This window comes from Cervus elaphus, chromosome 20 (genome assembly GCF_910594005.1).
Source record: "Cervus elaphus chromosome 20, mCerEla1.1, whole genome shotgun sequence".
Classification (NCBI taxonomy): Eukaryota; Metazoa; Chordata; class Mammalia; order Artiodactyla; family Cervidae; genus Cervus; species Cervus elaphus.
The window spans coordinates 122,618,154-122,636,168 of record NC_057834.1 but is presented as its reverse complement, the minus strand read 5'-3'; the positions used below and the strand labels follow the sequence as shown (position 1 = coordinate 122,636,168).

At 48.5% G+C, this 18,015-nt stretch overlaps 1 protein-coding gene across 3 annotated transcripts in view; it reads left to right on the top strand.

The window, feature by feature from the left end:
* Window positions 1–207: 207 nt before the first annotated feature.
* KDM4A (lysine demethylase 4A) overlaps window positions 208–18,015 on the top strand; it is a 40,162-nt gene continuing 22,354 nt past the window's right edge. Inside the window, exons 1-11 of one of the 3 annotated variants that reach the window (XM_043878396.1) lie at window positions 208–350; window positions 2,601–2,777; window positions 3,424–3,599; window positions 6,109–6,223; window positions 7,605–7,798; window positions 9,858–9,907; window positions 10,627–10,730; window positions 11,102–11,239; window positions 11,935–12,185; window positions 12,880–13,079; window positions 13,983–14,359. In XM_043878396.1, coding sequence (XP_043734331.1) covers window positions 2,640–2,777; window positions 3,424–3,599; window positions 6,109–6,223; window positions 7,605–7,798; window positions 9,858–9,907; window positions 10,627–10,730; window positions 11,102–11,239; window positions 11,935–12,185; window positions 12,880–13,079; window positions 13,983–14,359 — 1,743 coding nt within the window. In that variant the 5' untranslated portion in view covers window positions 208–350; window positions 2,601–2,639. Of the gene's footprint in view, window positions 448–564; window positions 644–2,600; window positions 2,778–3,423; window positions 3,600–6,108; window positions 6,224–7,604; window positions 7,799–9,857; window positions 9,908–10,626; window positions 10,731–11,101; window positions 11,240–11,934; window positions 12,186–12,879; window positions 13,080–13,982; window positions 14,360–18,015 lie in introns of those variants that run through there. The other 2 variants (XM_043878397.1, XM_043878398.1) reach the window with 2 other exon arrangements.

The following is an 18,015-nucleotide window of genomic DNA, read 5'->3' as shown; positions in this document are numbered from 1 at the left end:
AACCAGAAGCCCGCCTTCGATTGGCCGGCTCTGCGATTCAGCCGAGGTGCTCAGTGGCCGCAGTCCCGGTGGTACTACTTTTCCTCCCGGCAACAGCGCGAGTCGGCTCTCATAGGCTGAACAGATTGATCCGCCTGGACGTTGGGGCGGCCTCACAGCGCTTTCATTGGCGGGTTGAATGCTTATAGCGGCCCCCGGATTGGCTGACTTTGTGGGGCGCTGTGCGGCTGCGCAGAGACCGACTTTGGAGGAGGCGGAGTCTCGTCTTTCGCCGGCTGGAAAAGCAGGGTGATCGGCTAGTGGCGACAGCAGAAGTCGAGCCTTAGCCCTGTCGGGGCAGTGGGCTTTAAGTAAGAACTACAGGGTTTTTGAATTCTTTAGATTTGTTGCTTCTGTAGCCTTGACCGTGATCGCCGGTGGGGGAGGGGCGGAGAGCGGCCTTCTGCGGTGAGTGATAGGCATAGCTTTCGACTAGTGGAAGCAGGAGCTTCTAAAATGAGTCTTGAGATTGGCCCTTTCCAATCTCTTTTGGCCAATGGGCGTCGGGAAGGGTGGGCGGGTCTACTGGGCCTTATTTTCTCTTCCTGCGGCCCGGCCTCACTCGCCTAGGCGGCGGGGCCGGGAGGGCCCGGACGTATACGCGGTGAGCTTTGGGGACCTTGGGAGCGCGGGGGCTATCTTGGGAGCGATACCTGCGGGATCGGATGCAAGGGGAGGGAGCCGGAGTTTGAGATAGTTAGTAATAGCTGCCTTTACTGAGTTGATAAGTACCAGGCCTAGTGCTTAGCGTTTCGCTTGCATCATCTGAGTTAATCACAGCAACCCTGCGGGGCAAGGAGGTTGGGACCCCATTTTACAGGAGGAGTAACTGAGACTCTGGCAATTTACACAGCCAAGGTCACACAGCTAATAAAAGGCAGAGACTAGATCTGTATTCAGAGTTGTTTTAACTCTGGGGCAGTGCTCTTTTAAACCACAAGGCTTTGTTGCTGGGTGGGGGAAGGAAGGTGTCAAGGAACAGGAGCTTTCCCGAGGGAATAGATTGAGGGAAGGGGATCCTAGAGTATGAGAAAGGGAATGAGCAGTTGATGTAAGAAAGAGCAAGGAGATCAGTTGTTCAACAGTTACTGTGTACTCTGTCGTGCATTGTTCTCGGTTTTGGGCGTACAAAGATAAATAAGGCCAGAGGCAAATGAAGCCTCTTGTGGGCTTTGAGAGGCTTTGGGATGGGGCCTAACACTGTGTTCACATGATTTATATGTTTTTGTAAAATTTGCAAAAGTAAGATATTTTGTATTCTTTTCTTAGGAAAGAGGTCTTCAAGATTGCATAAAACTTTACACTTGGATCTGCCCTTGTAAAGGGCTTAGATTAAGTGGAGATTATGATGTAGGCAGCACAGAGAAATGGAGCACTGGGGACTTTGGGTAAATTTCCTGGTATGTAAAACAGGGATTACAGTATACCTGCTGTGCAGTTTGTCCAGGTGCATAAAAACACCAGGCCAAGAACTCACTGTATTTGGTGAAATGGAAGCTGGAGAGATGCAGGTACTGGGACTTGTCTTCTCTCCTACCTTAGACAGTTCTGCTCCACGCTGTCTTCCTAGTCTTTCACTAGATTGTTGGTAGGTTGGAGGAGTTTTCTCCTTTCTGATCTCTCCAGCTCTCAAGAGGAACTCTTAGAGCGGAACTGCATGACTTTGGGGCCGAGATTTGGGGGAATTGAGTAAAGAAAAGGACATAAGTTTTTTGCTTCTAAACTGACTGTGTTTAGCTGGTATGCTTGGTTCTTACTCAGCTGAAACAGTCTATTGTGTTACCAGGCAGTGGGGATGCACCCACTTAGCCGAAGGCCTCATCTAAAAACAAAGTAGTATTTATTTCACCTCCAGTCAGTTATGAAGTTTGCCCTGTACTGCCAGTTTATTGCCTGTTTTAATTTTGTTCTTTGAGTTCTGGGTACAGTGCAATTGAACTAGTCTCTACCTTGATTTCATGCAACTGTGCTGAAACTGCATTTAGGTGTGGCTGTGAGAACAACTTCACTTAAAGGTTTTAAAAAATCATAGCTCTGGCTACTAATATCAGGATGCTTTTTAGCCCTTTAACTTTGTAATCTTGAAGCTAAGTAACTTTTCTTAAGAATCTAGAATCCTGTTTGAAATCTGTGCCTTAGAAGGAAGCCCATAGATAGATTTTTATTTAAAAAAAATCGGGTTGTAGTATATTAAGTTTAATACTTAGAATTAATTAGCCAAGTATGAACAAGGGAGCAGCTGGAAAGATGGGCAGGGCAGCTGCTTTGTCAGATGGGACCAACAACCAAATAATTAGTTTCCCTTTTTTAGTTGAGGCAATGTCTCCATTAAATGAGGTTTGAATCCATGCAATTTTGATACATCAGAATCATTTAAGCAGAACCTCTTCTATTCATTTATCTTACTTATTTAAATAACCTGCCCCAGGCAGATTCCAGGTGTGAGGTCTTCTTGCTGCTGCAAACTTTCTTCCTCTTTCACTGTTTTCAGCACTGACATTCCCAGCATTCAGTCTTAATTACATTTTGTGTAATTTTATGCTCTTAATGTGTGTCTTCAGATCCCTGCCTGACCAAAGTGACCTCAAAAAGGAGAGAAGATGGCTTCTGAATCTGAAACCTTGAATCCCAGTGCTCGGATAATGACCTTCTACCCGACTATGGAGGAGTTCCGAAACTTCAGTCGTTACATTGCTTATATTGAATCCCAAGGAGCTCATCGGGCTGGACTGGCTAAGGTGAGGGGTGCAGGCCTTTTTGACCGAGGGCGGCCTTAAGATTTTTCCTGAATGAAGCCTTGAAGAACAGTTTTACTGAAAGGCAGGTGGGGTGGTAGTTGAATGTGTGCTGTCCTATTTACAAGTTAATTCCTTTCGTTAACATCTGAAACATTTCTTTTTTTAGGTTAGAGGAGAGCTGTTGGGAATCTTTAAAAGGGAGGGAAAGAGCCAGTGTCCCAGGGCCAGCTGCTGGGGTGCTTCCATCTCTTGGTGGAGAGGGTGTTTTCATCGATCCAACTTCTCCAACTTCTCTCTTTCTCGGTTTCCCTCTCATTCCGCACTCTGATAGTAATTTGGCTTCCCATGTGAACTTTCTGTTAGATTGAGAGAAAATCAACTCTTCAGCCTCCTCTTTCAGTGCCCAGATAATATTCTGATGCTGAGAATGAATGAATATTCCTTACTTTAGGTCATTGTGTCTAGGCAGCTAGTTGGTGGCAGAACTGGATCAGGGCTAGCATGACAGTGTGCTTTTGCCGTGTTTGAGTGAACATGGTTAAATCCACATGATTTTCTAGTAAAATCAGCTGTTGGCCTGCACACTTCCTGGACTCTGATCAGCTTGCCAGGTTTCTGATCTCTTTGTTCCTTGTGTTCCTTACAGGTTGTTCCTCCAAAGGAGTGGAAGCCACGAGCCTCCTATGATGATATTGATGACCTGGTTATTCCTGCCCCCATCCAGCAGCTGGTGACGGGGCAGTCTGGCCTCTTTACTCAGTACAACATACAGAAGAAAGCCATGACTGTGCGAGAGTTCCGCAAGATAGCCAACAGTGATAAGTGAGTGAAGCACGTTCCTTTTAGCAGAGGGACCTTACATTTCGTGCGCAGAGTGGTCTTCAAGACTGCTACCATCCTACTGAAGTCCCCTTTGCCCAGCTCCTGCTTCTGTCTGTCTCCCTTGCTGTTCTTTGCATGGGAACATTTCTCTTCTGAGTACACAGTCACAGTCTAAACTCGTCTAGAGTAGTCCCATTGCTTTTCCTTCAAAGGTAGGACTTAATTTGCAAGGTTGCAAAGGGGAAACTTGGAGTTGGTTCAGAGGCGCTTTGGCCAGATGTATTGATAACACCCACTTACCAAAAAGTGGCCTCAGTAGTGTAAGTTAATCTCTTCCTTCTGGGTCCTTCTGTCTTTTTTTTTTTTTTTCCCATTTATTTTTATTAGTTGGAGGCTAATTACTTTACAATATTGTAGTGGGTTTTGTCATACATTGACATGAATCAGCCATGGAGTTACATGTATTCCCCATCTCGATGGTCCTTCTGTCTTTAATCATGTCAAACTCCTCACCACCCATTCAGATGCTATCTCATTTTTTCTGTGACATTAACCAAAGGTGGGTAAACTAACAAGCTGTTTGCTGTTTTCTGTCACTCCATGATCATTGGTACAGTCTTGTCTCTGTTGGAAGCGTCTTTATTCAGGTCCACTGTTATCCATTGTTTTTCTGTACTGTTTTTATTCATTTCGCTCTCATTTGACCTCAGATTTACAGAAAATGAATTGTGCGTTCCCCTTGTTGGACTCTTGACTAGTCATTCTTATCCTCTTGCTTGAATCTTCTCCTTTCCCTTGTGTCTCTTCATTTTGAGGCTCCATAAGGGGTTCATCCCTTCCCTACCCCTTTGCTTTTTCTCCTGAGTCCTTTTTGGTCTGCACGCGGCTTGGTTTCAACCAGTCAGATGTATTGTGCCTCCGGCTCCGGCTTGGCCATGGAGGAGCCCGGGGAGAGCCTCAGCTCGCCAGGCTTCACACTTAGAGCGCTTTGTTATCTCACATCAGGTCCCACTCCTGCTCCATCTGTGCTCTGCCTCTTTTCCTTGGACTTAGCACAGTTCTGAATGTGGGCTTCCAGTTTTCTTGGCAGCCTAACTCTTAAAGCATCTCCCTTGCTGGCCAACCTGCTGTCTAATTAGAGAATCTGTGTAAAGGCTGTTGGAGCAGCGTGCCTTGCTCTGCAGATAGGAGCCTGTGTCGTCCTTCACGCCTGCTTCCTAGCCCTGCACTGGGCCAGGCACACTTGCTTTGTTTCACCCGGGGTCTCATTCAGTCCCCGCCTGTCCCCTCTGTCTTCCAGTCTCATCTCATCAACAGATGGTAGGCCTTGCCTTTCAGGATATCTGTTTTCAAATCAGTCAGTCTTGTGTCTTTTCTCTTCATCTGAAATACAACCAGTTCTTACTGTTGATTTCTGTCTGCATGATCAGCCAGCTTTAAGAAAACCCAGTAGGTAACAACCTAAATTTATAAAGCAGATCAGCTGGAAGTAGAGTTATTTGTATTTAAAGGGAACTTGAGAGTTCTAAACTTCATTATTCATTAGGTTGACATCAAAATGTAAGGCAGTATTTAAAGTAGGATTTTTTTTTAACCCTCCATTTAACCTCATTATCTCCACACAATTTCAGTTTGGTCTTCCATTCCTTATATATATATATTTTTGCCAAGTTATACTATGCATTTTCAAATACTTATTAGGTTTACACGTTACTCTTTAAATTGTGTAATAGTCTTTAAGTGGTTTGAAATTTTAAAAAGTTTATTTTGGAGTAAGTTTTCAGTATGTGATTTTATTGAGCTAAAGAATATAGATTTTTTAACAGTATTATGTAGAGATACATATGGATAGATAGGGTGTGTGTGTGTTTGAGCATATGTATATACTTGTATTTCGCTCAATGGAATATTTGATATGCAAAAACCTGTTTTTATGTTTTTAGGACTATTTTATATTTTTATTAAACTATTTTGTTTTCAGGCATGCTTATTTGTTGGATGTTAGCCACACTGCATAGGATGGTGGGAATGCAGCAGTGACAATTCAAGTGAGCCCTCTTGGAGACACTTCCTTAGAGTGCAGGGAAGTGACCACTGTTCCAGGGCCTCACCTCTCCATGTGTGGGCGGGGTTTGGTTGTCTGTGGATCCACAGGGGTTTGCAGTTCTTGGTTCTCACAAGTTTGTAAGCCTATTTTCCCCCTGGGTGGCCAGGCCACTCCTGAGTGGAGCAGGGTGTAGTTTTAGTAGGGCCTTTTAAAAGAGTGGAGGATAGCATTCTTAAGGAAGATGGGCTTACATCTTGGTGTATGTTACCTTCCTTGGGCCCGGTACCCATAGAAGGGAGGTTGAGGGAGTTAGTGGAACCTTGAAGGCCAAGGTTATATCTTGTTCATTTGAAATGTCTTGCTATTCCTGGAACAGGGGATTGTGTCTTGTGCTATTCATAATGCCTGATGAATTTAGTCTCTTATGAGTGGCTAACCCTTTTTTTTTTCCACTTTTGAAAGGTACTGTACCCCACGGTATAGTGAATTTGAAGAGCTTGAACGAAAATACTGGAAAAATCTCACGTTCAATCCCCCAATCTATGGTGCAGATGTGAATGGCACTCTCTATGAAAAGGTGAAAGTCACTGGAATCTCTTTGCAGTGTTTTTGCAGTTTCGTAATTTGATACCATTTTCATCTGCCCAGCATGCAATAGACACCTAGAAGTTGTTTGTCTGTGGTTTTTTTTTTTTTTTACTATTTTCTTTATTTGGCTGCATAAGTCTTAGTTGCGTCTCACAGGATCTTCATTCTTGGTGGTGGCATGCAGGATCTTTAGTTGCGGCGTGTGGGATCTAGTTCTCTGACCAGGAATTGAACCTGGGCCCCCTGCATTGGGAGAACTGATCCTTAACCACTGGATTGCCAGAGAAGTTCCCCTAAAGGCTGTATTGCTGAATGGGTATTTGCACAAAAGAGTGGTCTACCACCAACTGATGGGCTGTGCTCATTTAATCAGGGGTAGTTTTGCACGTGACTGAATTTTATTTCTCCCACTCTACATGTGAATTGGATGATACGGTGTTCTTTTCAAGGGCCATTAGAATAGTCTGTGGGTGGTAGCTCTGATGAGTTCTAGAGAGGGTGGGATCACAGTAAATTAAATGTTGGGGAGGGCAATGTGGTTTCTGTGAAAAAAAGATCACTGACTAATATAATGAAAGGGGTATATATTTAAGAAAAGAAACATTTAGATTTTGAGACTCTTCCAACAAGATTCTGTAGAAAAAGCCTTTTTTAACGAATTGCATTGGCTTAGGATATAGTGGTTTTGGACGTGGAGAACAGCCTTACATGTGGTGCAAAAAAGGGCTGTTTGGGACCGTTTTAGGATGGTTTGAAAAATCTGTAGAGTGTTACAGGGATTATCACTCAGATTATTGTTTTTGTAAATTAGTCGAAGGAAGGTGTTTAAAAAGTGGATTCCAATTTTGCTGTTGATGACCGCTTTTTTTGGGTGGTGGGAAGTGAAGCTTGTAGGCATAAATCCAGAGCGTCTTTACAGGAGGTGGGCTTCTTGATGACCTTTGTAACTCAGGGTTGCACTGTGGACTTTTTACTGAAGAGACTGCCCAGTAGAAATAAGGGCTAGGCAAGTCACAAATTAGTATAGTTAATTCCCATGCTTTGTATTTGTTGTGATTTGCGAGGTCTTTCCTCTGAGCTAAGTTTATTTGGCTTCTGTTCAAACTCTTGGGTTTAGAACAGGTGGCTGTCACCTCCCTTTTTCCTCTTTCACTTACTAGTGTTCACTGTTGTTTTGCTCTTTGGGGGGTATAGTGGCATCAGTTCCAGTGGCAGCTCTGAACAGCGAGTGAGCGGTGCTGTGGTCTTTATGTCCACACAGTTTCAGCAGTCTGCCAAATCTTTGTTAAAAGTGACAGCTCACCTGTGACCTGCTCTGCGATTGGTGGGTTCAGAGCCTCAGTTTATATTCAATCTAACATCCTCTGCAGCATGTAGATGAGTGGAACATTGGCCGACTGAGAACCATCCTGGACTTGGTGGAAAAGGAGAGTGGGATTACCATCGAGGGTGTGAATACGCCGTACCTGTACTTCGGCATGTGGAAGACATCCTTTGCCTGGCACACGGAAGACATGGACCTGTACAGCATCAATTACCTGCACTTCGGAGAGCCCAAGTCCTGGTAAAGTCGGCCTGCAGTTGGCACCGGGGCTGCTCAGCTCTATGTGCACACAGACCACCTTGGGATCGAGATAAAACGCAGATACTGGTCTGGCAGGCTCGGGGCGGGACTGGCGTATTACGTTTTCTTCCGGCTTTGAAGCAGCGAGGTCCTGTTAGAGCTCTGGGGCTCTCCCTGCCCTTGAAGCAGCAGGTTTTAGAGGGCAGGGCAGCTAGTCCCATCATGTGGAAACGGAAGGTGGCTGAGTCACCGAGAGTTGCGAGGGCTCTCCCAAGCTCTCCCACTGCTGTCTGATTTCTTTTTCTGAACAGGCCTGAGGCATTTCTTAGAGGCAGACTCCAAGACTGGAGTCAGCTCCTTCAGATGATAGAAAGCTTTCTTTTCTTCATGGAAAAATATTTGGTGAGCAGCAGTGTGTGCCTAACCCATGAGGGGGCGCGTGGTCACTCGGCATCTGCTACCTGCTGTTCACTGCAGCTGCAGTGTGGCTGGGGAGGCAAGATTCGCCCTCTTGTCTGCCTCCTCCCACCCATCCATCTCAGCGTGTCAGTGAAGGTGCTGCCTTCAACAGAGCATAAGACCGATGAGGCACTCACCTTGCACAGATAAGAGACTGATCAGGAGAGAGAAAGTGGAAGAAAAGCTGTGATGGGGAACAGTGGGTGCAGTAGGTCCACACAGGAAGGCACATGAACGCTGGGCTAGAGAAGGCTCCCCTGGAAGAGGTGATGGCTGAGTTGAGTCCTCGCACATGAGGATGTGGCTGGGTGGGGTGGTGGTGGGTTAGGAGGGGGGACAGGGAAGCGTGTCTGGGTGTTTTTAGCAACATGTGCAAAGACTTGGGAGTGAACGCAGTGTGTTGAGTAACTAGAGGAAGGAAGTCCTTTGTGCTTTGGGTGCCGATTATGAGGATGGAGGTGCAAGGAAGCTGGAGGGGACACTGACCAGGTCTTGGGGAGTCATGGAAGCTGTGTCTGTCTCCATTCCTTTTCCAGCCTCTTCAGCCACATCCTGTCCCAGGGGTTTTCTTTTGTTCTGTCAGATGCGTTTCCAGTCTTGGGGTGGGGAACCCTTTTGAGTCAGTGATTACCCCCTGACTACTGACCCAGTTCCTTAGAGGCTAGACTTCTATCTACAGTCAGTAAATTTTGTGTCTTCCCCACGTTTACTCTGAAGTTCCTGAAACTAGACTTTGATACTACATACACTCTTTAGGTCACCTGAAGTAGTTCCTCCAGAGATGTCTATTTAGGGTTGCCTGATGGATCCCAGAGCCCTTTAGGTGATAGACAGTTTCCTCATCTGTTTTGTTTCATAACAAAACTATTTGGGATGGGAAGATTTTGTTGTTGTGGAATCATCTTTAGAACGCATTATAAAGGTAAAATAGACTTACTGTGAGTTCTTGAATATGAAGTTTTAACAGTTTTGCAAAAGTTTTAAATAGTCTTCTATGTGTTCTTTAGTTTTTCCTTTTGTTTCTTAATGAAGGGCAATCCTATGGTGTCTGGATACCCACAGTGTTGGAGGCGTGAGTGGCTACTGGATAATCAGTGCACTGTTGAGGAGACGAAGGGAAATGGGCTCTTCAGCAGATGGGGGCCAGGTCTCTGGTACCTAATCCATCGTCACCTTGTTGCCCATTTTTCTCTCTCTATCCCATCCCAGTTAAGCCTTTCAGGCTCTGCCAGGAGCACTTTAATGCCATCCTCCTCCTCTCTCTCTCTCTTTTTTTTTGTTTTAAGTTTTATTGCATGAATGACATTATAAAGGAGAGCAACGTTGAGTGTGTGCCATAAATTCTGGTTCATGGTAACTATCAAATAAACGTCTTGTTAATGAATATAAAAGATAAAAATCACTTGCCCTTCAGTGTGGGTTCCCCACTCCAGTGCCCAGACAGTCTAATACTTCATTTCTCCAGATCCCTTTCTAGTTCTTGTGGTCGGGAAGTTGAAAAGTCTGATATTTCGAGCTGTTCTGAGAGTGGGCACGAGTGCTTGGGCCCCTTCCCGGGCCAGCCCTCGGCTCAGTGGCCGCTGCTTCTGTGTGCTTGCAGGTACTCCGTCCCGCCTGAGCACGGAAAACGGCTGGAGCGCCTGGCCAAAGGTACGGTGTTCACTCCGTGGGCCGGGTCAGACCTGCCAGGGAGCTGCGCTCATGGCTCTCAGATGTCCATGTTCAGTGGTCCTTTCTTAGGCCCGCATGTAGGGGGAGAGCCAGACTGCCAGTTTGGGTATGTCTTAGAGTAGCTGAAATCAAAGCCTTTCCCCACTTGGTCCTGGGAAGGGGCTTAGTAAGTGTTAGACTGTCTTTGCCTCAGTTTCATCATGCATGGGTTTGTTTGACCAGGGATAGTGTACTGGTCACCTTGGGTCTGGTTCTTTTGCCAGAACCCCAGTTGGTCAAGTCAAGTTGAATCTCATGCTTTGGTTCTTGTACGTGGACGCTAGTAGATTTGTATCTCTAGAGAGACTGTTTCACAAGCACTTGTCATGGGTACTGTAGATGTATTACTAACGAAAGATTGAGGATCCTGGTGAATGGAGAAAGGCTTTAAGTAGTTTTAAAACTCTTTATGGGAACAGAGGCTGCCAGGGCAGTCCCCCAAGCAGGATTTGATGACCCACGTAACAGCTTACACCGGGGACAGCCCAGAGGCTCATCATAAAACGCTAGGCCTGGTCTGGAGCTAGAATAATCTGTGGCGATCACCTTGGTGATTCATCCTCCTTACATTTAGATGAGATGCACTGTGTGAAGTGACTCCAGGATTACAGAGCCAGTGTGGAACCGTGTATTAACTGTACCTGTTTTCAATTAAACAGGCTTTTTCCCAGGCAGTGCTCAAAGCTGTGAGGCTTTTCTCCGCCATAAGATGACCTTGATTTCTCCTTTAATGCTGAAGAAATACGGAATTCCCTTTGACAAGGTGAGCGGATTGCGCACACAGCAGTCCTTGGCTTACACTGGCGTGTGTTTCACCGGGAGCTTTATTCTACTTGCTCCTCTGTGCCAGGTGTGGGCCAGGACTAATCTGTGTCACCTTTTGAACTCAATGCATTAAAGGTGGGCGCCGCCTTCCTGCTGCCAGAGGAGAGTCAAGCCCCCTTGAACAGCGTTAATCCAGAGGAGTCATTAATTACAGTCATGGTGTCTGATGTGCGGGGACTTTGCATGTCGCGGAAGACACTTAAGACCCCAGTGGCTTTGTGACCTGTCCCTGGTCACTCAGAGGTGGCTGAGCTGGAGCCCAGCATTCCTGCACTTTACTTCAACTGCTTCCTGTTTGCTCTTGTTCAGGTGACTCAGGAAGCTGGAGAATTTATGATCACTTTCCCTTACGGCTACCATGCTGGCTTTAACCACGGGTTCAACTGTGCCGAGTCCACCAACTTTGCTACCCGGCGGTGGATTGAGTATGGCAAACAAGCTGTGCTGGTAAGTCTACTGTTTTCCTTCATAATAACTGTGTATAGAGACAACTAATTGAGCCAGCCAGCCTTCTTAGATACACTGGCTGGTGTTTCTTTGAGCTGCTGGAATTGAGAAACAGAGTGACAAGCAATGTGCAAAAGTACCAGCATCTTGTGTTCACGAAGGATGTTTAAAAACTGGTTCAGATTTGAGTTGTATAAAACAAGGTTTCCGTGCTTGAGTTCGTTGGGCATTAACACTGCACCCACACACACAGGGCTGTTTCCTTCTCTAGCCGCTCTGGGTGTTTGCTGTCGAGGAGAAATCTGATGGGCTTCCCTTTTACTTTAAGGAAGCAGCAAGGCTGGACATTTGGCCAGCAGCAGACTTGTTGCCGAGGTCCTGGCCTGAATAGATGGCAGAGGGAAGGTGGGCGTTGAGCATCCAGGGTCTGATGCTGAGCCTTGTCTCTTAACTGTTCTCCATGCACCCTGGCTAGCATCCCAGTTGACTCGCCCCAGTGCCACGCATCCTTTTTCGCCTTGCTTCCTTTCATGTGTGAAGGCTCTGCACGGACGTGATGCCCTCAGCCTGTGAACCCAAACAGTTCAGCCTGAAACTGTTCTCTCTTTTCCATTTGGAGGGAGGAAGTGGGAGAAGGGGGGTGGGGGGAGCAGGGGAAGGGTCTCACCTGGGACCCCTCTGGCACCTTGCCACAGTGCTCCTGCAGGAAGGACATGGTGAAGATCTCCATGGACGTGTTTGTGAGGAAGTTCCAGCCAGAAAGGTACAAGCTCTGGAAAGCTGGGAAGGACAGCACCGTCATCGACCACACTCTGCCCACGCCAGAAGCGGCCGAGTTTCTTAAGGAGAGTGAACTGGCCCCGAGAGCCCGGAAGGAGGAGGAGTGCCTAGAGGAGGAGGATACGGACAGGGTGGAGGATGGAGAGGAGGGCGACCTGAAGAGGAGGTAACCCCGCGGTCCTTGGGCCCAGCTGCCTGGGTGGGGTGGGGTGGGCTGGGGTGGGGGGTGAGGGGAGTGTCTGGTAGGTCCCGTCACCTGTCCAGGTGTTGCTTCCGAGCGGGGTGTTTGAGCACAGCTGAGGGAAGGTGGTTCTTGGTGCAGGCTCCAGAATCCTCAAGTATTCAGACGCAGAGGTGATGGCACCTCTCCTCAGGCTGTAGTCACCCGGAGGGAGGCACACGCATCTCTGGGGGCGTGGCTCCCTCAGAGCCAGAGAATCCCGCCTTTTTGCCCTCGCTTGAGGGCTTTTTATAAAGGAGAGAGTGGTGCGGGGAATGAGGCTGATGAGGGCAAGGGGCAGCGTCGTCAGTGTCTCAGCCAGAGGACCTGTCCTCAACGGTTTCCCCCCCCGGGGCTGCATGGGGAAGAGAGGAACGTTCACGGGGGTACCTGCTATACGCAGGTGTTCTGTGCATGCTCAGCACAGCTTTTCCCGAGCCTCACATCAGCCCTGTGAGGCAGGGTGGCGACGTCCCTAATTGCACTTGACGGAACAGGCTCAGGGCCGTGAGGTCCCTGGTCTCGGGCGGCTCCAGAGTGTGAAGCAGGCTCTGGCGGTTCCTGTCAGGTTGCGTGGGGATGTGTTTGTGTAAGCGGACATACACACCGGTTCTTAAAACGTGTGCCCTCCTCCTTGCAGCCTGGCCAAGCACCGGATCGGGACAAAGAGGCACCGCGTTTGTCTTGAAATCCCGCAGGAGGTGAGTCAGAGCGAGCTCTTCCCCAAGGAGGAGCTGGTCTCCGGACAGTACGACATGGCGGAGTGCCAGGCCGCCCTCGCCCCCGTGAGGCCCACCCACAGCTCCGTGCGCCAGGTCGAGGACGGCCTCAGCTTCCCAGGTGAGCTGGTCACGGTGCTTTCCCCCCGCAGCTCTAACTGTTGCGTTCTGTGTTGGACGCCACGTCACTGCAGGGTCGCAGGCACGACACGAGGGAGGCAGGCCTGTGAGCAGATGGTGACTGGAGTGTGGGAAGCACTTTGGGTGGGGACACCCAGGGTCATGGAGAACCGTGGGGGAAGGCCCACAGCTGTTTAGGGAGCTGGCAGTGGTATCCTGTGATCTGAGCAGGGGGCGGGAAGGGTAGGAGACAGGTGTGTCACGGGAGCTGCCGCCTGAGACGTGGGATGAGACAGCGTGCGGACTGCCTTCCTGCCGTCTGAGAGCTTGTTCATTGGGGGCCCGAGGGGCCATTGGTATTTCAGGGAGGGATGGCGTGGTCCAGCACCGTGTTTGAAAGCCTTCCTGTGGACGGTTATCAAGGGTAGATTTATTTGGAAGGAGCTTGTGTCAGCCTCGGGTCAGGCCCGGCTTGGGGGACCTCTGCGTGGACAGGATTCCTCCGGGTGTGTGCTGAGAGCCGTCTGCCCTGTGGGCCCAGCTGCTTCCGTGGAGCAGGCTTCCTGGCCTGGCTTCCTGGGTCTGCTGAGCTGAGGAGACTTCTGGGGAAGGGACAGCTGCTGGGTGCTGTGTGCTGGGCTGTGCTCCCACCTCATATGTCGCAGTCTTATTTAAGAACCCTGGCGGGAGGTGGTAGCGTCCTCACATCACAGAGGAGGAAACCGGAGGCCCAGAGAGGCTAAGCAGCTCGCCCCAGATCGCATAGGGACCCCGTTATGGTGGAGCCAAAGAGTTGGAAACCAGGCCTTCCTCGCCGCCCACGTCCTTTGGTCTGTGTCCCTCTCTCGGGGTTGAGCCACGCAGGAGGGAGTGGGCTCCGTCCAACGTGTCTTGTGTGTTTCAGATTATTCTGACTCCACCGAAGTCAAATTTGAAGAGCTTAAAAATGTCAAGCTGGAAGAGGAGGACGAGGACGAGGACGAGGAGCACGAAGCAGCTGTCTTGGACCTTTCTGTGAACCCAGCTTCTCTCGGGGGACGGCTCGTCTTCTCAGGCTCCAAAAAGAAATCGTCTTCCAGCCTGGGCTCCGGTTCTTCACAGGATTCTGTCTCTTCCGATTCCGAAACCAGCGAGCCTCTGTCCTGCCAAGCCCAGGGGCAGACAGGCGTCTTCACAGTGCACAGCTATGCCAAAGGGGATGGCAGGGTCACCTCGGGAGAGCCGTGCGCCAGGAAGAAAGGGGGCACCACCCGGAGCATCAGTGAGAGGGAACTGGCCGAGGTACGGGTGCTGGGGTGGGCCGCTGGGGGTGGGCTCCTGCAGGGTCCCTGACGGCAGGAGGAGGCCCTCAGGATGGACCTCCAGCCTGCAGTTATGTCACGCAAAAGCCAGGTGGCATTGGGTCACTTTAGCTTGTTCTTTGCTGGGAGGGTTTTTTTCCCCCCCTGTTATCTCTATGTGACTGTTGCTGCAAAGAATGGCTTTGTGGCTTTCCTAGCCACCCTTAGTGGATCTTCAGTTGAGTAGGGCACATGCTCTGACCCTCCTGACCTTAGGGGTGCAGGGTTAGAACAGCAGTGTTTGCAGTCTTGTGTTTGAGGGTTGGAATGACGTGGCCTCTCTTACCCTGGGCTGCCCTGGGAGTTTTCTGGCCCCTTCCCATGTTCATTCTCCCCCTCCCGGTACGACACTGCTGACAGCATCCCTTTGGAGACCGGGATGAATCCCAGAGCCGTCAACAGGGACGTGTTTGCTCAGGCTTCCTCCCAGAACACGCTGTTGCCAGAAGCTATGTTTTCTGTTTGTTCTGGGTAGAAAGGCACTTGGTGGGTCTGCATGGGGTATAGCAGGGCCACGTTGGGTACAGCCTGACTCAGGCCTGCCCAGTGACCTTTCTCCCCAGCCTCACAAACAGTTGCAGCTGGGCTGAGTGAGCACAGAGAAGCTCTCCTCAATTCCCTGTTCTTCACCTTTGGAAAATTTGTCTTTTAGAAGTTTTTGTTTGCTTTTTTTAAAAAACTTTTCATTTTGTTTTGGAGTATAGCCAAATAACAGTCTCGTGATAGTTTCAGCTGGACAGCAGAGCAACTCAGCCATACATACATGTGTATCCATTCTCCTCCGAAGTTTTTATTCCGAAGCATCGTTAAAGTATACACAAACAGAATACTGTCAGGAGCCCCCTATGTGCACGCATTACCCCGGTGTGCGCACATTATCTCTGTGTATTAACATTTGATGTCCTGGCTTTATCTTTTCTTTGCCTGAAGTACTAATGCTTTGTCCATATTCAAATTCTCCTAATTTTTCGGCAGTGCCTTTCTGTGGTTAGTTTGCCTCCTTGTCTTTAACACCCGTATGATTTTTCTTTCTGTTCTTTCTGCATCTTAGGCTCAGATTCTGTAGATGCTGTTTCTCCATGTGAAGTCCCCCTTCCCTCTCACGCGTGGTGCGGTCTGGTGAGCCGGTGACCCCCGTGTCTCCTTCCCTGCTTCCCCATCGCCTCTGATCCCCTTGCCCTGCCTTCCTGTGGTCACTTCCACAGGCGAGGGCTCTTCCACTTGGAAAGCCGAGCCCCTTCTGCTCCTCGTGGCAGCATCCCAGTCGTCCTTCACAAAGCTCTGTGTACTCTTGAGCATCTTGCTGTTTCTGCAGACCACACTGTCCTTGTGCACTGTCCTCCTGACGTGCAACCGCAGAAGCTGCTAACAATAGCAGGGACGTACTAGATAGTAAATACGTTACAGTATTGAGGCTATATGTTAATATATATATAATTATTAATTGTGTATTATTAATCTGACAATGAGTCAGGTTTTTTCTAGGGTTGGTTTTTTTTTTTTTTTTTTTTAGATCGTAGCGGGGCAGTAAATAAATAACAGCCTTTTTTTTCCCCCCAAATTAGGAACCCGTGAAGTTGTGGATACAGGACGTGGGCATATGGAGCTCAGAATGTCTCTTTGTCGCCAGTTAAAATGGTTGAGGAGCGTGTTTCTGACCCGTGGCCAAGTAGCCCTGCTGCTGTTTACCCTCAGCTAGACAGATGACCCGTCTGGTCACAGGCAGCCCTGGATTGCTCAGGCCCCCTCACAGGGGCAGAGTGTCTCCCACTCTGTCCTTCTGCGTGTTGTGCACACAGGCAGCAGTGCATTCCCTCTGTAAGAGGCAGATCCCAGCGAAGCCAAAGCTAGGACTCCTACCGTGGAAACATGCTGGGAGAGGAGGCTTCTCTCTTAACATGCCTCTCTGTGTGACCCCTGCTCCAAAACCACTGTGTGTCTTCCTGGTTCCTTTTTGCTTGTGTCTGGGCCTCTCAGCTGCAGCCTGAATACCTTTTCTCCGCTAGTCACCTGCCATCTCTCCCACCTCCACCCTTGATGTGCTAGCATCTTTGAACTACTTCAGAGTCACTGATACACCTTGGCTGCTTGACCTCTTCTTTGCTTTACTCTGTAGTGGTTTGTGTGCCTCAGAGGAGCTCGTTGTCGAGGCCAGCAGACAGATGCGAGCAGGGGGTTCTAGTCCCTGGTGATCTGCATGGCAGCGCACGTGGTGGAAGTGTTAGCAGCTCCTCCTGGGGTGGGGTAAGGGGTCAGAGGGACGGCAGGAGACGAAGGTTAGCAAGAGTGTGAATCTGGCGGAGGAGAGGGTTCTCTTTGGAGCTGGGGCTCATGCCAGCGTCAGAGCAGATTGGGGTCCATGGAGGTTTTGTTGGTCTCAGGCATATAGGACGAGAGGGCCTTGGGAGTTGTGGGTGGAGGGTGTCAGGAGGCATCCTAGACCTCTGCCTGTTCTCTGAGACTCTGACTTCAGAAACAAGGCGAGGGGGCAGTGGAAGTTTACCTGACGTGTATTTTTGGAGAGTGAAGATTTCTGTAACATGTCTTTTTTTTTGATGCACAAAGATGCATAGGGAGTAATGCAGCAAACCATAAATACTCGTCACCATCACTGGGATCTAATAGTTAATATTTTGCCACATATGCTTCATCTGTCCCTTTAATTTCCTGAAGTATTTTATAGCAAATCATGACATGGGTGTCATGTAATATCCTTTCTGCTTCAGTGTGTATCTCTGAAAAATACTGGTGTGTTTTAATCACCATGCTGTTATTATACCTAACAAAATTACACAAGTTTTCTAGCATCATCTAAAACTCAGTTCACAATCAGTTTCCCCAGTAGTCTAAAGAAAATGTATTTGACAGTAGGTTTGTTTGAATCGAGATTTAATTAGTCTTACACCTGACATTTGTTTATTATGTCTCTTAATTCTCCCTTGATCTAGGGCTGTGCCTTTCTGACCCCCTATCGCTGACTCAAGAAACTGTCAGTTATTCTTTGGACTGTCCAGTGAAGTATTTTTTTTAGCTTTGCATTGATGTTTTGGGAGATCATTTTGGAAGCAATATTAAGGTTTTTTCGGGAAGAAGGAGGCAAAATTAGAAACAGCAGACATTCTCTTGAAGGTGGAATTATGGATGATTTTCACTTCATGTATTTGTAAATTGTTTGAATACTTTTTATGAATACCATGTTATCTTTAAATACTTGGGGACAGGAGGGAAAGAAGGTTTGCAGTAGGGAAATCAGTTTGAAACCTGCTTCTTAATCTGAGAGGTGGTGAGGATCTGAGCTGTGTGGTAGGGGTGGGGGTCTGGGGCCACTACTTGGAAGGTAGGAGTGGGAGGGCGCCATGGGGTGACCTGGAATTCTGGCTTGTGTTACTTACAGGATGGACAGTGTGTTCGTGGCGGGTGAAAGTCACAAGAAAAGTGAACGGGAATTTGAGTGTGGCTCGGGACATGAGTTCAGTCTGGGGCATGCTAAGTGCCACCTGCTTCTGAGGCAGGCTGTGGAGATGTGTATACACACACTCGCGATGGGTAGCTTTGGGAATCCGCTCCACCTGGAGGGTGTTGGCGGGTGTGGACAAG